Source organism: Leptomonas pyrrhocoris (genome assembly GCF_001293395.1).
Source record: "Leptomonas pyrrhocoris isolate H10 chromosome Unknown, whole genome shotgun sequence".
NCBI classification, from domain to species: domain Eukaryota; phylum Euglenozoa; class Kinetoplastea; order Trypanosomatida; family Trypanosomatidae; genus Leptomonas; species Leptomonas pyrrhocoris.
The window spans coordinates 481,971-495,745 of record NW_015438373.1 but is presented as its reverse complement, the minus strand read 5'-3'; the positions used below and the strand labels follow the sequence as shown (position 1 = coordinate 495,745).

At 56.6% G+C, this 13,775-nt stretch overlaps 4 protein-coding genes across 7 annotated transcripts; all 4 read right to left on the bottom strand.

Moving 5' to 3' along the window:
- Positions 1-5: 5 nt before the first annotated feature.
- On the bottom strand, positions 6-1,227 carry ABB37_07220 (hypothetical protein; the record flags this gene model as incomplete). Its single annotated transcript, XM_015805772.1, has 1 exon — positions 6-1,227. Exon 1 carries the CDS (start codon positions 945-947, stop codon positions 6-8), a length of 942 nt encoding a protein of 313 aa, XP_015655778.1. The 5' UTR covers positions 948-1,227.
- Positions 1,228-4,654: 3,427 nt separating this feature from the next.
- On the bottom strand, positions 4,655-6,052 carry ABB37_07219 (hypothetical protein; the record flags this gene model as incomplete). Its single annotated transcript, XM_015805771.1, has 1 exon — positions 4,655-6,052. One exon carries the CDS (start codon positions 6,050-6,052, stop codon positions 4,655-4,657), a length of 1,398 nt encoding a protein of 465 aa, XP_015655777.1.
- A 1,526-nt stretch (positions 6,053-7,578) lies between these two features.
- ABB37_07218 (hypothetical protein) lies at positions 7,579-9,519 on the bottom strand (the record flags this gene model as incomplete). Of its 2 annotated transcripts, none has more annotated exons than XM_015805769.1 (1): positions 7,579-9,519. In XM_015805769.1, the coding sequence occupies exon 1, from the start codon at positions 9,352-9,354 to the stop codon at positions 7,579-7,581; it is 1,776 nt and encodes a 591-aa protein (XP_015655775.1). In that variant the 5' UTR covers positions 9,355-9,519. The 2 variants fall into 2 exon arrangements, with proteins under 2 accessions (XP_015655775.1, XP_015655776.1); XM_015805770.1 differs by having other exon boundaries at positions 7,579-9,501.
- Positions 9,520-10,512: 993 nt separating this feature from the next.
- ABB37_07217 (hypothetical protein) lies at positions 10,513-13,340 on the bottom strand (the record flags this gene model as incomplete). Of its 3 annotated transcripts, none has more annotated exons than XM_015805766.1 (1): positions 10,513-13,340. In XM_015805766.1, the coding sequence occupies exon 1, from the start codon at positions 13,156-13,158 to the stop codon at positions 10,513-10,515; it is 2,646 nt and encodes an 881-aa protein (XP_015655772.1). In that variant the 5' UTR covers positions 13,159-13,340. The 3 variants fall into 3 exon arrangements, with proteins under 3 accessions (XP_015655772.1, XP_015655773.1, XP_015655774.1); XM_015805767.1 differs by having other exon boundaries at positions 10,513-13,323; XM_015805768.1 differs by having other exon boundaries at positions 10,513-13,318.
- Between the last annotated feature and the right edge of the window lie 435 nt (positions 13,341-13,775).

Below are 13,775 nucleotides of genomic sequence, written 5' to 3'. Positions count from 1 at the left end.
AGGATTCACAGAGGCGTCGCACCAGAAGGCAGTGGGGCGACGTGACCCGCCGCAAGAGGCTCGACTGGTTCCGCATTTGCAAAGGAATGGGTGCGTGGTGTTGCTGTGGCCGCCGTGGCGGATGGCAGCGCCGCGACGGCTCGCTCCTCCGCTTCCCGCAGCGCTCGCACGCAGTCCGCTGCCGTCGCCGTAATCGCCTCCTTCTGCGACTGGAGCCCACCAGGGGGCAGCCGGAAGTGGTCCTCGAGGCTCGTGCGCAGCGCCTTGACGCCGAACACAGCGCGCTCCTCGTGCGGCATGGCCAACACGCGGTGGTACACCTCGACGAGTACCACCGCCTCACTCGGTCCTTCGCTGGCCGTTGCAGAGCGTGTCGATGATGTCGTTGATGCCGGTCCGGTGATTGCCTCGGCGGACTCGGGTTTGGCTTTTTTGATGCGCTTCTTCGCCGCCGCTGTTTTGGCGTGCGACGGCGACGGCTCAGCGGGGCGCTTTCTTCCGGTCGGTGCGGCCTTCTTTGGAGATGCGGACCTCCTCTTCTTCGTTGGTGGCGCAGCGGCCTTGGGGTCCGTGAACTTGCCCTCATCCTTCGGCGCCATGAGGAAGGCCACGACACCGGCGACCAGCTCAGCCCGCAGTTGGCTGATCGGCAGGGCGAGGCCCAGGGCTTGAATAACGTTCCGCAGGCGATCCTTCGTCAGCTTGCCGATCTTCTCCTCCACCTCTGCCTTCATGGCAGGCGGGAAGCCTTTGAAGTCTTCGAGCGCCGCACGACGTTCCCCACTCATGCCAGGGCGGCCGTAGACGAGGCGGTGAAGGGGCTCCAGCGCCGTCTCCAGCGCCTTGCCGGCCGCACTGCGCGGACCAACGACGGTGAAACACGGAAGGCTGCCGAGGGCCTCGCCGGTGCCTTCGCTGAAGTCAAACTTTGGCTCGTCGTCGGACATTTGACAAGGATATATTAATTATTTGGTATTTATTTATTGGTGGAGAGAAGCGTGTCTCCGGCTTCGGTTGAGAGTGCGCTTTCTATGGGATTAAGAGAAGAAGTGTGTGGATCCGACAGGAGCTGTATGACGGTGTCTATGGTGTAAGGAGATCGTATTGTATCGGAGTAGGTCGCTTGAAAGGCAGCCTCGCGCTCTTGTTGTAGACGTAGAAATAGGAGCGCTGCTTTCCGCGTCGTTGTTGTTTGATAGCTCGTCCGCCAACGTTTGTTCTCTTGCTGAAGAGAGTTTGCGCAATCGAGATGACGCGGGCGGCCAAATCCAAATGTTGCACCGCACGGAACCACGGCAAGACACGAGATGTGTGTGTGTTTGTGAGAGAGAGATGGTGGACGTCGAACAGCGTTGTCAGCGGAAAGGACGGCGAAATCGCCCAGAAAAAAAGAAATAGAAATAAACACGCATCAGCGTAGAAAGAGAAACAGAAAAGGAGATAGAATGGAAGGAAAGAGGAGGTGAGAGAGGAAATGACGCAGGCGAAGGAACGACAACGCCCACCCCGCGGCAGCATAACCAAAAGCACGGAGATGACTTGGGCGATCAGACATAATATTTAAAAAGCAACGCACAACGAGAAGCATGACAGCCTTTCAACACGCGAGACACCGAACTGAGGATAGACCTCTCTATGCATTTCCATTTCGCGTTCTACGAATCTTATTATGATTTATTTGCATTGTCGATACGAGACTAAGAAGAGGGAGCGAAAGCACGTTTACGCGGGACAGAGAAAAAACTTGCCTGTGGGCATCCATCACCACAAACCGGCAAGAAGTACATAAATAAGTGAACAAAGAAAACACGCGCGTCGTCGCTGCCGCTACGGCGTCCTCCGTTGCGTGAGGTTTGCCGATGTAGCGGCCGTGGCTTTACGAACCACACACGGAAAGAAAGGTCGCACAACAATATAGAAAAAGACGCTTCTCTTTTCGTACTTCTTTCCTTTCCATTCACGACTTCCTGCCTTAGTAAAGCCATATACAAGAAGAACTGATGACGAGTGAAAGGGTCGGCACCACGGCATCAAAGTGGAAAAACACAGCGGAGGGAGAGAAGAAGAGAACGCGCCAAAAAGGGGAAGGGCTACGTGCACAAGGAAAGGCAGCGTCGATGGTAACGTGAGAGGTTTTTTTCTTCTTTGTTTCTTCTTGTTGAAACAAACCAAAGCGAGAGGGGAAAAAAAAAGTGTCGACGAAAGCAATCACAGACAAAGACCCCGTATAATTCTTTTTCTAACAAACGAAACATACAAAAAAAATGCTGAATAGTGAAATGGGAGTTATTGCTTCTTCTTCGACTGCCAAAACAGAGTCTATGTACGAGGAAGAAAACTATGTAGGTTACAAGATGTTTAAGAGACAAGGCACGCTGACGCAGAAGCATATAGAGAAACGCACGGCTCCGTCAACGAGTTTTTTTTTTGTTTTCCTTCTTCTCAAGCGTAAACAATATGTTCTTAGACCACCTGCGGAGCTCGGAGTAGAACCAAAAACACCAGAAGAAAAAAGAAGCCACGAAAAGCATTTAAAAAATAATAATAGAGGCGTTACTCTCATGACTGTCTGTTTGACTTTCATCCCACATCACACGTTATTAGTGCTATGACCATTATTATTATTATTATCAATACGATTGCCATTTCCGGAAACAAAAACAGAGGGTGGCGCAGAGAAAACGGTGTTCTGCCGTCGTGCGCCAACCTCGGCTGACAAAACGAAGAAGAGAAGGAGGTGGAGACGCCAATAGAGCACCACGAAGAATCTGCGCACCGATTCACATATAGAAATGGAAGAGACAGGTAGAAAAAAGAGGGGGGGGGAAGAGGTGAAGAAACCAATAAAAACGGCACCCTGCGAAACGAACGACGTCTCGACCAAGGGGAAAAAAAGGGTAGAGACGGTGAAGAAGAAACTAGAATTTTAAATTTTGAAGAGCAGACACGAAACACGCCCGAAGAAGAGAAGAAAAGAGAAGAGAAAGAGTTGTTGCGATAACAAGCACATACCCCTGGTGAGATAAATCTAAGTTGTATGATTCAAAAACGATGAACACACCCGGGAAAAAAAAGTTCGACAGAGAAGCGCACCGTCAGCAACACGTACGCTTGAAGAAGAAAGAAGAAAGAGAGAGAAATGTACATGAAAGGTGAAAAGTAAATACACCAAAGCACAGAGGGAATACACAAATTGATACATTGCTATCGAACAGCACGCGTGGGACAAAGAAAGGGTGCGTTGAAGGGAGGGGGGGGGGAAGAACAAAAAAAAGCGTCCTTGTTTGTTTCATGTTCGTCTAGAAACTCCCACACACGCACCAACACGGAGTAGCCGAAGACGTGTGATAGCGGTGACACGCATTCAGCATTCGTGACCCAACGTACCGATCAAAAGCAAAGAGGCGGGGGTGAGGGAGAAACCCACGAGTACTTCTTTATTTCGATATACAAAAAAGAAAAGGGAAGAATCTGCACAAAAGAAAAGGTTGTGGAGGAAATTAAAAAAAGAATAAAAGAGTGACGGTGACAGCAAGCATCGCAACCGCAGCTGGAGACACAGACGTACACAGAGGGAAAACAAAACCAATACAAATTATAGTAATAATAATTTCGACTTCCATCGAATGGCGAATAAGTGTGAGTGAGATAGAAACATGAAAGACAACAAAGAAATGAAAAAAAAATGCACGGATGAGACTACGAGAATCTGGGGACATATAAATAAATAAATGAACTAAGACCCACCAAACGCCAACCACCACCACCACCGCCGCAATAAGAAGCCATCACATGTCTGTATCCATCAGCTGCGTTCCACGTACTTTGTCAACGGGTAATGTGTGTTGTTCAAAAACTTCCTTTTTGAGGCGCGGTGCCACACACACACACACACCAGACTCTAAACAAGGGCTCACGCGCCAACCTCCCCGGTCGCCACAGGGGCAGGAAACGCGAAAAACCCCAACACCAAGGAGAAAAAAAAATAGTTGCAGTATAGAAGAAATCGAATGAGAGGGATCGCGATTTAGCCAAATCCGGACAGGAGAGAACTGTTCGACGTCAAGAGCTAAAGGAGAGAAAAACAACAGAAAGAAAAAAAACGGATGTTGGAGTTACAATAAATGAAGCTGCAGGTGAGAGAAGCGAGGGATCGGGAATACACGCATCGGGGTCCACTACGGCCTTCGAAGAAAACACGAATACAAGATCAAAGAAAAGGGAAAAAACAAAAAACATGAATGACAAAGTTTACAGCGTTCGTGACAACAAAAACTCCTGTCCATCCCTTCAAACGTTCAGAGAAGGCGTGTTTCGAGAGGAAGGCAGAACAGTAGAAGACAGGAAGCAAGAGGAGAAGTATAATCGTCAAGCACGCCAAACAGCGAAGAAGAAAAGGAAACCTTTTGATACTTCAATACAAGCAAACGTCGATGACGTCTTCGCTCAAGATGGACACCCGGCGGCGCGAGTGTCCGTGTGTCATGTACGCGGGCACGCACGCATCTGCACAGGAATTTGCCAATCGCAACGCCAACGGAACAGAGCGGGTGGGAGGGAAGAAGGAAAAGCTCTAAAAGCTGTTACCCACAAAGGGCGAAAGCAGAACGTATGTCTTGCTTTCTTTCCTATTTAGACCATGAGTCTCGTCCTCTCACAAACGGCCAGCGTTTCCACGTTGACGTGCCCTCTCCGACCTCCCAACGGCGTCTCTGCGATGGCGGAACACCCTGCTGTGAGCGGAGGACGGACCACTCGTCGAGTGAGTCACGGCAGCCGCGGCAGGCGCACGCGGGGACACGTGAAAGACGTGTGGCGGCACGCTTTCCGTGGATGCGTCGAGGTCCAACGGTGGATATCCGTTGGGCAGCGCCAACGCAGCCGGCGACAGCGTGAGCCGCCGTTGTGCACCCCACGCCGTGGCAGAGCCGCTCGCACCGCCCTCTCCTCGTGGAGCTGCAGTGTCGCTGGACGGAGGCGGCGGCGGCGGGACCGGGGCGAAGGTCGCACGTGGGGCGGACGGCGGCTCGTCGGCGTCTGTCGTGGCCGCGGCGTCGCACGACGCGGACGAAGGAGGCGTGCTGGTGTGCTGGCTGATGGGACCAGAGGAGGTGGCAGAGTGGTTCAGCTGCGTACTTCGCTGGCAGCCCCAGGTGCGCAACGTGGCAGAGAAGTCGGCTGACGAGGCGGAACGCGTAGTGCGGGAGAGGCCGAACGACGACGAAACACCGCAGCCGCTCTCGCTGAAGCCGGTCGGGTGCAGCACCAACGAGTCGTTCTTTGGGGGCGAGGGTACGTAGTCAACGAAGAGGGCCAGCGGTGTTTGGTAGGTGCGTTGTGGCAGGGCAGGCTGCTGATCTGTGCGAAGCTCATCCGTGACGGTGCACGCGCGCAACCAGCTGGTGGCCGCAGCGTTGGCGGCGTTGGCTGGCGGAGATGCGGAGGAAGGGAAGGGGAGACGTCCTCCACGTTTCGGCCTCTCGCCAGCCAGGGGGCCACTGGGCACCACTGCCGCGCTCCCACTCGTGCCGGAACGGTCCAATGCCGCCGCCGTCGTCCCACCGCCGCCGCCGCCGCCGCCTCCTACACGGGCCGGCGCCAGCGGGGATGTGGAAAAGGCGAGGAGCGGGACGCTGCGCCGGTCGCGCGATGGAGTCACCGACGGTGTGTTCCGCTGCGCCGTCCGCCCACCCTGCCCCCGTGCAGACAACCAAGGCGAAGTCGCCGTCGCGTGGATCACCTCGGCGGACAACAGTGCGAACGGCGGTCCCCCGTACTCCCCCATCCGGGGCATCGTCGGTGGCGGCGCTGTCATCGGCAAGCTCAAAGACTGCGGCGCCGACAGCGGCGGCATGTCGAGCTCCTCCACCGACTCTCTCAGCGAGACCCACGACGAAGACGAGCGGGAGGGGGATGTGCGAGGTCCACCGCCGCCGTACGGCTCAGCGGTGATGACAGCGATGCGCTGGAAGGGGCGGCTGCCGCTGCTGCTGATCGGGGGCGGTGGGACGGGTGTGTAGGCCGTCAGCGCCTGCTCCACCGGACTTGCCATGCCGTGAACAAAAAAACTCTGAATGCGTGTATGCGTAGGTATGTATGTATATACACAGCAGCGGGCCGTACTCGAGAAAAAAAGAGATAGAGAGAAGGGGAATAAATAAAAGACTTCGTCGTCCAAAGTGGGAAAGGAAGGAAAGGAAGGAGGCCGGATTGAGTTGCAGAAGTAGATATATCTATAGATCTATATATATCGACGGGTGCCTTGTCACCTAACTAAGAGAGAGAGAGGGTGGAGGAGGAGGATTTGTTCTACTTTCTGGGGCCCCTGCTTCGCATGCTCCCTCAGAGTACAACATATCGGTCATTACTTGCATTATTCATAGTCAGTGGCGAGACCAGCTACCGCGGGGGAACTACCCGACTAGTTCCGCTCGCAGCGCTGGGTTAGATACAAACTAAGGTTTAGAAAAAACTAGGGAGAGTCACGGCCAAGTAATCCGCAGAACAACGGACAGCAAGGGAAAAACACAGTCAAAACCCCCGCTCAACATTTTGTTAAACCAATACTCGGCCGGACCTCCATCTCTTGTGTTAATGATCCCGTGGCCATTTGCCCAGGATCGTGGTGAAAAGAATACAAACGTCCAGGAGCAGTTAACTAGGCACCCTTAATTAGGCAGGTAACCTTCGCTCCGACTTAGGACAACAATGAGAAAGAAAATAACGGGGAAAAATTTCAAAGCCCCCGACAGATTTAAGAAAGAAAAAACTCAGAGAACGATGAGACCCGATAAACGATTAACAAAAAACAATAACTGGACTGGGTGGGTGGGTGGCAAGAAAAAACTTTGTCAAGTGACCAAAACGAAAGCGCTAGGCTTCACGAAATGTGTAAAAAGATGTAAAAAAGGAGAAAGGGGGGAGAGAGAGTAGATGCATTGGCAGGGAGAAAGGTAGATTCATTCCAACTGACCCGAAGGGATCACACTCGACACGCCTGAATCACTCCAGATTAGGCTTTCCTGATGGCTGCAACGGATGCGTTGGGTGTCTGCGTGTGTGTGTGTGTGTGTGTGTGGAGAAGGAGAACACCTCTAAAGCACAACAGAACACGAAGGCTGTGCGGATGCGTTGAGTAATCCAAAACAAAAAAAAAGAGGAGGGAAGGAGGAGAAGGGGGGGGGGAAAGCGTACACGTTGCACCGCACACGACGGCGTACGGCTGTGTGTCGGGCACAGAAGGAGGGCGGGCGAATATCAGAAAGTAAGGCGAAGAGAGAGTGAGGGGCGAGCGTACGAGCGCGGGAGGAGCAAAGGGAGGAGGAGGAGGGGAGGGGAGTGAAACCGAGACGTTGGTGCGGATACCTCTCTATCGCACGACAAGAGGCGCTGCGAGTCGGCTTCAACGTTTGCAAAGGCGTCAGAACGCGTTGAAATACGCAGCGGAGGCGGCATTCGCCACGAACGTGTTGATGTCTTTTTCTTTCGGGGGAGCCTCCTTCAACAACAATGAAAAGAAAAACAAGAAAGAGCATCGGGACGCAAATAGTGACGAGAAAACAATGAATCCGCTAACCGCTACAGCAGTCGCCTCAGCGTCATTGCGATAGTGTCCTGTCGCACCATCTCCTGTCCACATTGTGCCTCCAACGTGTCCAGCACAAAGACGAGGGCGTCGCGCACGCAGGTGATCACCGGTGGCGATAACTGCGGTGATGATGATGGTGTGCAAGTAACTGCCGCTACTGCTGTCTCGGCAGGATCAACAGCAGAGCCGCGCGCCGTCTCCGCTGCGCTGCTCTTCTCTGCGTCTGCGTGGTCGTCACGCACGTTAGGCGACACCGACGGGGTGGCGCTGCCCAGCACCGGCACCTCCTCCCAGTCGCCATCATCACTCTCGTCCCAGCCATCCTGTGAAGCAGCCGCAGCAGCAACGGTGGCGGTCGTTGTATGTGGCCCCACGGTGGCCGCAGGCGCACGTGCCAGAAGCGCGGCAGGATCATCGAGAACCCGCTCGGCGAGAGGGCGGAGGGCATCGTGCACGACGAGACCCACAAAACCGATCACCGCCGGCGTGGGGTTGCCGACAGCGGAAGCGCACGCCGCGTGCGTTGCGGCTCGCTCGGCACCGTTGTTGCTGCGGTTGTCGCCGCGTGCGGAGGTGGTTGGGGCACCTGCACCGACACCGACACCAACACCGACACCATCCACGTGAGGGAAAGCGTCAGCGGCAAGTTTGCGAACCTCGGCAACCGCATCGACAACGCACTGAGCCCGCACGCTTGCAGCAGCAGCAGCAGCGCCGCCAGCGTTGATGTACTTGTTGTAGTCGGTGTCGAACACCAAAGCCGCCATGGACGTCTGCAGCACGTAAGCGGCGGTCGGCAACACCACACCGCTGAGGAGGCTCGTCGCACACCGGCGACCCGTGCACCACAGCTGCAGGAAATCATCCTTGCTGGTCGGCGATGGAGTCGAAGGAGGAGAAGACGAAGCCACATCCACCCATCCCCGCGCCTCACCAAAGGCATAAGTGAAGCGCCACCACCACCAATAGCAGTGCGCCACGCGTGCGCAGACCTTCGCGCGCCGCTTGAAGTTCGTCATCATCCTCAGCATCATCGTATTGTAATCACCTCCGTTCACTGTCAGGCCCGCGGGCGCCGTGGAGATCTGGAACGCGGTCCGGTGGAGGCCGTCCAGCACTGCCGACGCGGCATCTAACCACCCCGCACCGCTGTCCTCCTCGCTGACACCCAGCTGTCGTCGGAAGGAATCCAGCAGGCGAGAGCAGCACCGCCATCCCACGTAGACGTCCGCCGGAAGGCGCAGTGCACCGTCATGGGAGAACAGACCCTTTGCTGTGGTAGAAAACCGCACTTGCACATCGCTGGTGCCCTCCCCCGCGGACGACGGCTCCGCTAACGCGGCGATGCTGGCAGCGCAGAAGGACTTCATTACCGGTGCCACGAGCTCCGACACCAGCTGGCCCACCAACGCGGTGTACAACGTTCTGTGTTCTGCGTCTTCTTTCGCAGTAGTGGACTCGTCGTGTGGAGGGGAAAACCCCATGCGCTGCGGAAAAGCAGGCGACACGCGATCCTGCACGAGTCGCTCCAACTCGCACAAGGCGGACACCACACGCGGCAGCTCAGGTTTGGTCCAGTAAGCGATGACGTCGTCGTCATTCCTCTCGTCTCTGTCCACGGCGCCTGGACTCGCCGCTAGCACCGGCGGCGCCTGGTGTATCGCCGCGACGAGGTGCTGCAACGACGCTGTGACCTTCGCATGGAATCGGTGCTCGGCGATGGCGTGCTGCTCCGCGTGCACTGCTCGCTCAATACGGGCATGCATGACACTCCTCCCTTAGAGCTGCGTGTGCGTGTGTTTCCTCCAATTACGTGGAGGTGATTCAATTTTCTCTTTTCGATCTTTTACGACAGCGATAAAGCATCCATTCCGCACCAAACGCGGCGCCTTCCCATACACCGCCGCGAAGCTCACAAGAAGAAAAACTCTCCATATGAATATATATATTAGAAAGACATGAAGAACGACGGCACCAGATGGAAGGTAAGGACAGAGAGAGAGAGAGAGAAAGAGAGAGAGAGACGACGAAGTAGTAGTGTGTCAGTGGACCGTTTACAACAACCAAGAACCGAACTTGGCAACGCACAGCCCGCGTAGCAGCAAGGGGTTCACACGCTGCAGAAAGCACACAGCCAACGCAGCACAGACGGCTACGCAGCGTACTCAACCACGAGAGGTACACCCACCTAATGGCTGAAACGATCGTCACCAGCCTCAAACCGCCCCCGTTGCCTCGAAAAGAACAAAAGAAGAGGGGGGAAAGCTCAAAGAGCTTTTCCCTGTTTTCCCGCATGAAAGCACTCCCTGCAGCGGACAGCGTGCAGGATGCGAGGGCTCCACCTCTCACCCCTCTCCCTTTCTCTTCTGTCCTGTCGTTTACAAACTCCGCTGTGGCAGTCGAAAGTAAAAATACAAAAAAAAAGCACCCACTACTGAACAGGAAGAAGCACCGCCGCCACCACCACACCGCACTCGAGGGGGGAGTAAGAGAGAGAGAGAGAGAAACAACAGCGGTGGCGGGGGAACACAACAACAAAGCTGTACATCAAGAGCCAACGAAATAATATAAAAGAGAAGATTTAAAAAAGACAAAGTCAAAGTAAAATACATGAGTAATACAAACGGCGCAGAACAGCAGGCACGCTGGGTCATCTGTTGCGTGATTTGTCTTCCGGGCGTGGTCAGACAAAAGGTACTTTTTTTTCCCTTCCGCGATGTGTTTGCCCGTACGCAGCCTCACACCGATGAGAGAAGAGAGGGGGGGGAGTAAGCGAGCGAGCGAGCGAGCACGCAACGCCCCATCATAGCGGAGAACACAACGTAATGAGGCAGTCAACAGGTACGTCGCCATCCGACAGGGCAGAGAAGGACGGGGAAAGGCCAGAAAATAATAATAACAACAATAATATTAACAGTAACCGGCTACGACTGCTCAATCGGAGGAAGAGGTTCACTACTGGTGCTGCGGTGCAGATTGGCGTCGGTGCTACCTGGCGCACCTGCGTTCCGCACACCCGCGGTGAAGCTGCTCGCGGATCCGACCACGCGCTGCGGTTGCTGCTGCTGCTGCTGCTGGATCGTGCGTGTCACGTTGTCCTGCGGAAAGTTCTGAGGGTTTCTATTAAGAAAAGGCGTCATCGTCGCGGGCAGGGTGCGGGGACGCATGCTGTCCATCGGTCGATTGCAGCCGAGGCAGCGAAAGCCCTTAAAGCCGGTCAGCCCATCCGCAGCGCCCGCACCGAGGCCGCCAGCGCCGTTCGTCTCCGCCATCCAACCCTGCAGGTTCGCCACATCCTGCTTCGTGGCCTTCCCATCGATCATGTCGCGTAAGATGTTCAGTGACTTCTCCAACGTGTCGATGAGGCCGGCGTTCGTCGCGTTCAGCACCTGCTCCACCTCCCGCATCAGCCGCTCCAGCGCATTTTCGACGTAGTCGCGCTCCGCCTTGTTCGCGACAAGCGTGGCGTCCGCCTTGCAGTGGTCCAGCCGCTCCACGCGGTCCTTCAAGTCATCCATGTCGTCGCCTACGCCGCCGCCGTTGCGGAGGAGGTTGCCGCTCTCCTGCGCGTCCTTCAGCGCGCTCACATCTACCTGCAACTCCCGCAGCAGCTTCTCCATCGCGGCGGACGAGCGGGCGGCGCTGGAGCCGTCACCGTCACGCAGCTGCGCGCTGGTCAACTCGGCCAGCTGCCGCAGCGCGTTCAGCTCATCGCGCAGCTTCTGCAGGGCGGAGCGGTCCGCCTTGTCCTCGTTCAGACGGTCGATGCTCGTCTCGGCGCGTGCCACGCGGCTGACCAAATCCGCAAGGGCGTTGCCGTCTGCTGAGCTGTGGCGCTTCTGGCTCAGCAGCGAGAGCGATGGGTCCGACTTGTTCGCCTTCACCTCGTCTAGCCGCGCCGTCTCCCTCAGCGCACGCTGCAGCTCATCCCGTGCGACCTCCGCATCGCGCTCGACGGCGCGGACGGCGTCGTTCAACTTGCGGATCTGCTCGGACCAATCCTGCTGTCCGTCCTGCGCAGCGAGCAGATCGGTCAGCTGCTTCTCCGCGTTCTTCACGGCGCCCTGCAGGGCAGCGAACTGCACTGGGTTGATGTCTGCGGCACCGCCTTCGCCCTTGTCCCCGATGGCCAGGACACCCTCAAACTGTCCTGCCAGCGCGCCATGGGCAGCCTCCAGAAGCCGCACGCGTTCCTCCAGCTTCTTGAGGCGATCGGCCAAGTCGCGCACGTTACGTACGGCATCGAGGTCGTCGTCGGTCAGCGCGCGTGCGACGCGCAGCTGCTTCTTCAACTCGTCCAGCTCCTCCTGCAGGCTGTCGTCGCGGTGCTCCAGTCGCTGCCGCGTGTCCACGGCATCCCTCTCCACGCGGGCAAGACGACGGCGCATCTCGCTCAGATCCGCAGCGCTCGCGCCGGCCCCCGACGTCTTCGAATCGGCGGCCCCTTCCTCCTCGTCCGTCTCCTCCGCTTGGCTCGTGCGCAGTTGATCGACATCCGCGTGCAGGCCCTTCATCTCGCCCAGGATCTCCGCCACGACACGGTTCAAGTACGCGATATCGTCGCCATCCCGCTTCAGTTTGTCGAAGACGGATTCGTTGCGCGAGGCGGCTTCGCTTGCGAGACCGCCCGACGCCTGCGAGGCACGGCGCGCCGTGGCAGCGGCGATGCGCTGATCCGCGTACACGCTGCGGCGGTGCGCGTGCGAGGTGGGGCGAGACGAAGGGCTTGCGGAGAAGGCAGCGGAGCCGCTGAGGGGGCGAGCCAGCTGCACATACGGCTCCCCACCCGCGGCGGCCGAGCCCTCGCGCGAGGCCAGCGGCTGCTGCCCCGTGATCGGCGCGGTCTCCTCGAAGACGGTGTACACCTTCGGGGAGTCAAACACGAGGCTCTCGTGGGCCTTCGCCAGGATCACATCGCCCACCGGCTTCGTCGCGGCGGCGGTGGCGTCCTCCTCGCCACTCACCGGGCGGGTCGCACTCTGCGTGCGAGCTGGCGGGGGTGTCTGAGCATCAACGCCGGTGGATACCCTACGATCGGCCTGCCCGGTTTTCGCACCCTCTTCGGCTTCTTTCTGCAGCTCCCCTTCCTCTTTTGCCGCAGCGACCGCCGTCGCGCCTTGCGACTGACGCCGCTTCCGCACCGCGTAGATCTCATCAATGGTGTGGCGGTCGCGCTCCGCCCCCTCCTGCAGCTCTCCAAGCACGCTGTTGAGGCGCGCGATTTCGTCCCAAATCGCTTCGCTGTCGAAGCCCTGGTTGCCGCTCTCCGCGGCCGCCGCCTCCGCGGCCGCCGCCTCCGTGTGCTCCGCCGTCGGATGCCTCTTCCCATCCCCTGCGGCCTCGCGCTTCGCCAGCTTCGCCGCCAACGCCTTATTCGCCGCCTCAAGGTCGTCGACGTTGGCGCTCAGCTGCGCAATGCGGTCGTCCTGCGTCGTGTTGTGCCGCTCCTGCTGCGCGAGACGGCGCAGGATGTCGCGCAGTGTGAGCTGCAGCGGCTCGAAGGTCATGCCGAAGTGGATGAGCTTCGAGAGGTCGACCTCCTCCGCCACATCATAAGTGGTAACAGACATCTTTTATTTACAATAATATGTATGTGTGTGTGTGTTTCGCCTCGCTTCACCAGGGTGGCGGTGTGAGAGCGTGCAAGACGGGTGCGGTGACGCAGTGAGTTCAATTCGCGCAAACACGAGTCGCAGAAGAACAACAACAGAAAAAGGCGCAGTGCAGGCTGCTCTGAAGTTGCGTTCGAGCCGCACAGCAAATCGAAGATGCGGTCAAAGAGAGAAAGAAGGAGAGACAAATAATAATAATAATAATAATAATAATAATAATAATAATAATAGTAACGGAGTGAAAGCATGGGCAGAGGCGCAGCTGAAACGGGCATCATTGAGATAGCATAAACCAAGCACGTTCTCCGTTTTGTTTTCCCTGTCAGCCTACACATCCTGATGTCGCCCTTCCCAAACACAAGAAATACCGACAGGTGTAGCGCTCATCTCCACCGGGTCAGAGGCAGAACACGAAAGGTCTCTTCCGTTCCAACACAACTTACAGCATATAAAATCGGCGTTGCTTCCACGACGGAGCAAACACTTCAAAAGAAGATTAAAAATGAAGATAGCGTTCATGAACCAACGCACCAACCAGACACGCCTACGCAATCCAGTCCTCTCTGCCCAACACC